This window comes from Phragmites australis, chromosome 4 (assembly GCF_958298935.1).
Source record: "Phragmites australis chromosome 4, lpPhrAust1.1, whole genome shotgun sequence".
Lineage (NCBI taxonomy): Eukaryota > Viridiplantae > Streptophyta > Magnoliopsida > Poales > Poaceae > Phragmites > Phragmites australis.
Window position 1 is genome coordinate 7,352,277 of NC_084924.1, and position 8,762 is coordinate 7,361,038.

At 43.5% G+C, this 8,762-nt stretch overlaps 1 protein-coding gene across 1 annotated transcript; it reads left to right on the forward strand.

Annotated features, from left to right (window-relative positions):
- Positions 1 to 4,409: 4,409 nt before the first annotated feature.
- Positions 4,410 to 6,221, forward strand: LOC133914147 (uncharacterized). The gene is made up of 2 exons (XM_062357290.1): positions 4,410 to 4,635; positions 5,846 to 6,221. Exons 1-2 carry the CDS (start codon positions 4,481 to 4,483, stop codon positions 5,919 to 5,921), a joined length of 231 nt encoding a protein of 76 aa, XP_062213274.1. The 5' UTR covers positions 4,410 to 4,480; the 3' UTR covers positions 5,922 to 6,221.
- The last annotated feature ends 2,541 nt before the right edge of the window (positions 6,222 to 8,762 follow it).

The window sequence follows — 8,762 nt, forward strand, 5'->3', positions numbered from 1 at the left end:
CTCCAGTAGTGCAGCCTGCACTTGGTACAAAGAGGAGCCTTCTTTACTGGCTCAAGAACCAGTGGTGCAACCTGCACTCAATGAATTAGTCGTTGTCTGTATTATCATTGTGAACCATCATTTTGTGTTGTCATTGTTGTGACTACGAATAATCAATTTCTATTGTCATCATTGTGACTGTGAACAATCAGTTTGTCTTGTCATTTTTGTGACTACTTAAATTAGTTCTAAACATATGTAGCTTATTTGAGTTCTTTGAACAATCGGTTTCTCTTGTCATTGTTGTGACTACGAACAATCCCTTGTACATATCCATACCAACATCACTGCATTGAAAGAATAGGTTACACATATCCATACCAACATCACTGCAATGAAAGACTAATGTACATCATTTTATTTCACTTTGACAAATAACCTACATTGAAACACTAGATTGTTCACAACCATTTGCCAGTGTACATCATTTCTCCTTAGCAAATAAAGCTACAACCAATACAAACATGCAAACTACAAAACATACACCTAACACGACTAGTTTGTTGACAACCCACACAATCTCATTGCTAATGTGTTTCATATCACATAAAACTTGTACTAATTTTGCATTCTGGTTCTTCAGTTCTCCAAGCACTTAGACCATATCATTGGCATTCAGCTTCTGTTGACAAATCTCATAATCTTCATGGACCAACCACCTATTCTCCTTCATCCTTGGAGCAAACATCTCCTTCCCTGCTGTCACAAGCCCCTTCGATGCAACAAGCTTAATATATTCCTCCTCCCATTTGTAAAAGTCATAGGGAGAGTAAGGATTGTCCTATAATCAACAAAATGAGAGAGAATGAATCAAATATAAACAACCAGCCCAAGGTAATGAAAGAGGGTACTGAAACTCACCTTGTTCTGACACTTGTAGAAGACTTGACCTGGATTTCGCTTGCTTCAGCTTGTCAATTTGAAGATGGGTATCTTAAGCAATCGATTAAGGGAACATTTGTGCCGGCAATTCCCGTGCCAGAGCTAGAACTAGCAAAGGACTTCACCGGGCTCCATTCTCCCTCTCTCCAACTCATCTCTCCAACGGCTGGCAAACAATGGAGGCAGCACGCCTAGGGTTTAGGGATAGGTAGAGGCCGTGCAGCTAGGGTTTGGAGCTTCAGAGGGGAAAGAGAGAATGCCGATCCGGTAAGATGTGAGATGCTTCAAGTGAATATTTGAAAAATAAATAAATTCAAATCGCGAAGCTTTGCAAAGCCTCCGTAGACCACGGGAGTAGAGGCACCGTGGATTTAAACGGCACCAGGTAATTCAATTCAATTCGCTAGAGTCGTAGAGAGACGGACAGCACCATGATAATACGTGCGCTAGCTGTTTGAGAATCTAAATAAAAAGGACACCAAAAAAAAGGCTAGGTGGAGACTGCTGAATTGATTAGGTTGTATGCACAGTTTCTTATTCCAATTTGTGCCGGACCAATTTCCTATACCAACTTGTACCGGGCCAAGAGGATTAGAGAAACATTTCCTGCTTGTGCAGCTAGTCAAATTGGATTAGTAAGAAAGACGCATGATTTGCTGCCTATGCTTATTTGGCTTGCATGTATCGAGACAGGCAGGCAGGCTTGCAGTTTGCCACTTTACAGGTGCAGTCTGCGTGTTTCTGCTTGTCATCTGATCAGTCTAGCTAGACAGCGCGAAGCCTGACAAGGCATGAGCTTCATCATAGAGATGGTGCTTAAGGTCATCTTCAACAGAATGTTTTTTTTTTCTATACCCTTTGTAAAGGGATTTTCGTTATGTTTGATGTTATAATAGTTTTTCTTTAAGATTCTCGTCATAAAGAGATTCTTATCATTATTCTCTTCACCATGATATTCTCTAATTTTTCTTCACAAATCTATCTATTTAAAGAGAAATTATTAGAGATAATGTACAAATAGAGTGAAAGAAAATGGAAAGAAAAATTAGAAAGAGAATAAAATAAAGAGAATATGATTGGAGAAGAGAATAAAATGAAATGAACGTCCAATTGGTTGTCACCGAGCATGTTGCACTACATCGATAAGATGGGTCATGAGTAAGGGAATGAAATGAACGTCCAATCGCCATGGTACATGGTTGTCACATGAACGTGTTGCACTACATCAATAAGATGGCTCATGGGAAAGGAATCTATCATAACCTGTTGTGTTGTGATCCAATCAACATCGTTGAAAGGTCGAGGACAGAGGCTACAATGTCGACGTGGTCATCTCATTGTCTCTTGGAATATCCAGGTGTAATGGACAAAACAACTTTTTTGTTCCTTTTTGGACAACACAACCAATTACGAACTGTAATATTGGAAAACAAACACCACCTTTAATTTTTGTTTTTTATTAGAGGAATAAAGAGCGTGCCGGATTCATATACTTTGTTTGTAAGTGTCTAGCTATCACTTTTTTATTCAAGCTTGCAGGGAGAAAAGGAGGGGGCATGCACGTAGGGGCCTCTCCCTAAGGGACGTTTGGTTTCTACCGCCATTGGCCCTGCCAATTCAACTATGCGTCAAAATATTGGTGCAGGAATTCATCGTCCGAGTTTCGCCAGCAGTTGGTGAGAAAATCAACGAGCGTCGACGGGGCGGAGCTAGGTTCGCCAACTCTAGCGCTCATCCAAACGCACGGCACCCGCGGTGTCAAATTTTTTAGCAGAGTGTGCTCCGGTGTCAATCCAAATAAGCGTTTAGATTATCTTTAACAAAAACTCTAAAAATTCACTCTCTATAATACTATTACAGCATCCTCTAATATTATTACAGTATCCTTTATTTTTTTAATCTCCAACAAACACCTTATTTCCTACCTTTTATTCCTCTCCTGCTCTCCTGGACCCACACGCATACTATGGAACAGTGATACGAGAGACCCCAACTCGGCGACAAATTTGCCGATCAAATGCCAATGCCGTATCCCTGTAGCACCAGCAAAAGCAAAAATACAGTCTCTGTTGGAGTAGTTTGCCGGTGTTGGAGAGCAGCAATTGTACAAAGACATAGGAATACGGGAAAAAAAAGAAGTCTCTGATTGGAATCGACCTTAGTAAACCAGGCCAAGGTAGGCAGGCATAGGAGGCAGTCATGTTGATTCGTTTCTTAGACCCGGCCACAGTCCAGTCGCCCTCTCGACCTCATGTTTTTTCGTGAGTTCACATGATCACGTTGCCGCCCAGTCGCCCAGATCCATCATCAGAAAAAGTTGTGACGCTGAGCCACAGCCACATAGGCGCTAAGGCACAAGCACAATCTCGTCAAGTCACATGTCACTACTACAGAATTCGTAGGACAATTCTGTACAGACAGATCTATAAAGTCGGATTTATAGAGCCGTATGTACAAAAGTTACTGCAAACAATTTCAAACTAGAACCGTCTGAGAAAAATAGCAATGAAAGTTGTAATAAAGCGGGACACTACAGTACAGACGATTTTAAACTACAACCGTTTGTATGATTCTTTTTTAATTTGTAACCGTCTGCATTGTTCCTTTTTTACAGATGGTTTCAAATTAGAACAATCTGTACTATTGATAGTAATAGTACAGACGGTTCTAAATTAGAACCATTTGTATACAAAGGAGCAGTATAGACGATTCTAAACTAGGTGTGGTGTGGGTAGAAAAAGTTCCAGTTGTGCTAAAAATCCTAATGTAATCACTGATCAAGCTATTGAACCGAACTAATCAGTCGGTGTGCAAACTTCTCATCATAATACTCCTGCACCACCACAAGAGCAACTAGCAAGAATTATAACTACAAAATTTAAGAGACACGCAGGTAAACACCTTCAAATTTAAGAACTCCCTCGTATGGAACAAAATGAAGCTATGCAATTTAATATATCCAAAGGCACGTATCGATTGACATGTACTAATTTAATAATTCATCAAAGCATCATCGTCGGATGGTGAGTTACCCCTCCCTCACCCCATGTTTGATTCCAGGCTCCGTCCCTACAAAGTTGCCTAAGGTTAGACTATCAAAATTGATCCCAAACTTTGGCTAGACAAAAGAATCCTCGCCTTTTCGAGTTATTAACAAGTAGGACATAGTTGCTGGAAAAAAAAAACTAACTACAATAGTGACTATAACCAAACAAGCGCCTAAATTAGTCCAGACTATCTATAGCTCATAGTGTGTCCAAGTAGTTGATCCTCTGTCTACAGTCCTTTCTTTCTTCTTGGCACTCTACAGTTCTAAGTGCAAGTTTTTTTAAAAAAGGAATCCTAAGAGCAAGTTGGACTGGGCCGATGAGAGTTGAACAGAGGGCCCACCTGGCTCGCCCGCCAACCAGGCCAGGCTTTAAAGCCAGCCTCGCCGCGCTGGGCGCCTACGCAGATGGACCGACACGTTCATCAAGCCCATCGGCAAAGCCCCGGCCTGTCCCACGGGCAGCAGCAGTCAGCTCCAGCCGCCGGCAGGGGTGGTCTGGACGCGAGAGCGATGGCGCTGACCAACTTCATCCTCACGGTGGCGGCGGTGGGTGCGGGGGTGCTCCTCTTCACCACCGACGTCCGCAAGTCCGCCGCCCTCTTCCGCCGCAACGCCCGCCAGCTCCGGCAGTGGCTCGAGGAGGACACCGCCTCCGCTGCGTCCAAGTAATATAAATGACGCCGCCACACTGCGCCCCCCCCCCCCTCCCTTCTCGCTCAAAGTTGTTGTTTCTGCAGTGCTAAGTGATGTGTGATTGAGATGGAATGCGATGTGAAAACTTGCTTCGGGTCTCATCGATTCTAGTGTGCCGACTAGAGGGGTGCCGTTGCCCTATTTTATGAACTTGGAGAACGCTGGAAATATGGGTAGGGCACTCGTGAACGGATGAAGTTGCTTGTTTTATATTATGATTTAGAAGGATGTTGCCCTATACAGAGAAACAAGGTGAATCAGAAGAAAATTGATCAGTGGCCACTTTGCCAATCTTCCGGGATTACTTGGCGCCTGGTGAATGGCGATTACCTATCAAATCCTATGTGATGATACTTATTTGTCATCTCATGGATTCTAATGAGACTACACTGTGGTTCTTCTCATAGAATTTCAATTTTTTTCCCACTTTATCCAAGTAGTAGCCATTCTATGTTTAATTAACAAGTTGTTAGCATGACACCACAGAAACTATTGGAATTAATTAGGCTTGGGCTGGGTTTGACACAGTTTGGGCTGGGTACAACTTGGATTGGGCCAAGGATTTGATCATCCCTTTACTCCTGGACAAATCACCAAACGATATTATATACATTTTGCTACTTGCAAAAAGAGCACTTAGTCTCATACTACCATCTTCTAGGAATTTATGATTCTATAGAAGCTTCCTGTTTCCATGTTCGTATGTTGGCATGTTTCGAGTCATGTGTCCAGAATATGCACATAACATTGCACTCTGAATACACCAACATGTGTATACTGTAATACTGTTCACACATTTGACTAGTCCCACTCGATAGTGAATGCCAGTTACCTGTTTAACTTGTAGCTATAGTTGTTTAAAGCAATCTGGAAAGTAAAAGACAACAACCGTGTTATTGCATCAACTTATAAAACTACATCTGAGTGTGTATTACTCTATTGGTGTGTAGTTGTTGTATGATGTAGGATTGGCATTTATGTGAATTGAAAATGTTGCAGGAGTAAATTTTGCTTTAGGTTTTTGCTTTTAACCTGATTGTCAAAATGTCAACAAGATCCATCCTACTTGAACTGACATAGTGGTTATTCTGAATAGTAATTCACGTTTTTCAGTTGTTTGTTAGTACCAGGATGCTTTCCAAACTTGTTTTGATGCCTTAGTTAAATGAAACAATGTTTCAGGTCTGCAAAAGAAGCAGCTCCGAAGAAACTTGATTCGACAATCCCTAAGGAGAAGCCAAAAGAAAACAATCACTGATTGGAGTTGTTTATATGAATGGTATAAGCTCTCTTCAAGTCGTTTGAGCCTCTTTTCCCTGTAATGTAATAGAAACTTGAAGTCCTTAAGTACATGCTCAGCAAAATATGTTTTCGTTTGAGCAGAGTATTTTGGGCCCCTGTGGAGCAGCTAATTGTTGTATTTATGTTTTCTTTGTAAAGATATAAAGCTCTTAGGTAATCTACATGCATGATGGTAGCTTTGATGTTTGAATGCCTTATTAGTAAAACAGGCATAATAGTTTCCTTCTATGAAGCATTCTTGCTATTTGCCATTTTACTTTCAGCGACCATAAAGGTATTTAATTTCTTTTATTAAACATTGTTATATGTTCTATGCTAGTGCAGCAGTCCAGATCCTGATATCGTCGCATAGGTAGTTATTGTAGAAACAAAGATTCACTCTCAGGTATCACCATTGCTTCAATATGTAGTTCTGGCATGAAGCACGAAGTTGAAATTCCTGGCTCACAAAAGGTTGATTTTTTTATGGGCAAATCCATCGCTATGATGCATGTTACCTTTTCCTTTATGTATATATGTTCGGTACTTCAAACGGTATTTGGCCTTTGCATTTCAGAATATAACCAGATCAATTGAACTATTCAGATCACTGTTACGCATCTACCTCAAATTTGGTCGGTGTTACTGTGCTAATATATTTGACCACTGCCGTGTCAACTATTGGTTTTCTGCCTTCAATTCAATTGAAAACGTTCACTGAAGATGGTTGGCATGCTTATACCAACCATCCTTCTGCATGTAAGCTGTTGTGAAGCATGCTTATACCTATAGAGAAAGCTGGAACCTTGTTAACCTGTTAGGTCTGTACTGTTACACATTGCTCTTTACAGAAACATCATTAAGGAAGTTACATGCCCATTTGGTGGTCAGTGTGCAAATGGTACTAGTACTACTGAAAGTGCTAGGTCCTGTATGATTTACTGCTCGCCTAACATCTATCTGAGTGGTGTTATTCGAAGCAGAAGAGAAAACTGGTCTCTGGATCCGGTAGAGGTGACGCGACCTGCGACATCGACCAGACCCTTCAGATGGACGGTCCATTGATTGGTGGAGAGGTGAGCAGCAACTGTACCCGAAGGTTTGGTTGCAAGTTGAAAAGAACATGGTATCATTGAGTGAGCCAAGAGGGGTCCCGTCCCATGGCGTCGACACTCCATCGTTGTGCGAGAGGGACATGTAAGAATCACTCGTTCAGAGAACTTCGAATTCCGTCGGCATTTCCAACATGGACCGCGCGCCTGAGGTGATCGGTCTGGGCCAGCATCGTGCCCATTGGCGCTTGGTTGTTGGCGCAGCTTGGCCTGCAATCATCGTGCGATTGCGGGACCTTGCAGGTCATGCATGGATTGAAACGCGAGGACGAGCGGCGGGTGTACGGCGAGACACCGTCGGACGACACGACCATCCCCTACAGCAGTATGGTTGGAACAGCGAGTCTGAGGAAATCGTGCTCGACCAGCAGGCAGTTGGCGAGTTGACTCTACAACGCTGTTCGTTAAGAGTAAATGGAAAGAAGCCCAAACAGGGGCGCCCTGTTCTTCGTCGGAGTTAGCATCAAACTGTCAAACATCATCACAGGACGTCTTGTTTACTTGTCACCTTTGAGCCAGAGAAGTCCGCCGATCAAACAGCGGTCTTTGACACGGTGTCATCGTGTACACACGATGCAATAGATGGTAGTATGTCACTTGGATGGACTTTTTTTACATCCTCTTTCTGAGATCTACATTAAAGATCTTAAATGGTGGTGCACGTTCGAAGATCGAACTCTGGACCGGTAAGATCATGTCAGTACGGCTTACTAGTGAGCCAACGCTCGTATGCATCACCTGGATGGGTTAACCTCGGTAACCGCAGGTGTACGTTTAGCGTGCGCGTTGAACCCCTAACCCACTTCTTTAACCCCCAACCAAATGCAGAAACACGGTTCCATTTCACTATCGCGATGAGACTGACAGCGAACCGATCGCAACCGCCGGAGCAGCTAACCAAGCTCCATCGCCGTTGATTAGATTCGCTGTCCTGTCCAAACCCAAGGAGAAGGCTAGGCTAGGCTCCTCAGATGATATGTGATGGTCCCTCTCTCCCCGGCCGCATTGATAGCCTCCCTCTTCTCTTTCTCTCTGGTAGCCAAATCTACCTGCGCACGCGTCCCTGTCCGCGCCGATCAGCCAGCCAGCCAACCACCATTTCCCGCATTGAACGGCTCAATCATGTCGCGCGGAGCTGCGGCATGCCCACCGCCGCTGCCTGCTCGTGGATTCAGGAGGCAGTTCCAAACGTTGACCTATCCGGGAATCTCTTGATTCCCGCAGAGTGAACGAGGAAGCTTACCATACTAATTACTACCATTCTCCTTTCGGTTTGTTATTCAGCTTTGCCTATGAATAAAGAAGCTATAAATAATATAAGTATTTTTTAAAATAAACCGGTAGAAGAACTGATAATTATACTAAAAAGAAGAAGAGCTCGCCGGACAAGTAATACAACTATAAAGCTCATGGAGAGTTGGATCCAACGGCGGCAGGCAGCTAACGACCGGCCGGTCGCAAATAATTGCGCTCAACGTACGACAGCCCCGCCGGGCCAGTTGAATGCTGCCCTGGTCCTTTCGCCGGTTCCGCTGCTGCATGCGGTGCGCTTCCCTTCACCTCACGAGGAAGGGGAAGATTTTGCTGGTGAAGCGAGGCGGCAGCTACCTACCAAAGCTGCGAGTGGTTTAGGGTTGCTTGCTTGCTTGGCTTTGGCTAGCTTCCCACGTGCGCATCTCGGTTGATTAACCAGGGCAGCTTGTTCA

Bases quoted from the DNA above. Each gene is read 5' to 3' on its own strand.
- LOC133914147 (XM_062357290.1), top strand. From the start codon at position 4,481: ATGGCGCTGACCAACTTCATCCTCACGGTGGCGGCGGTGGGTGCGGGG. The intron at 4,636-5,845 runs GTAATATAAATG...ACAATGTTTCAG, and splicing joins ACCGCCTCCGCTGCGTCCAA to GTCTGCAAAAGAAGCAGCTC.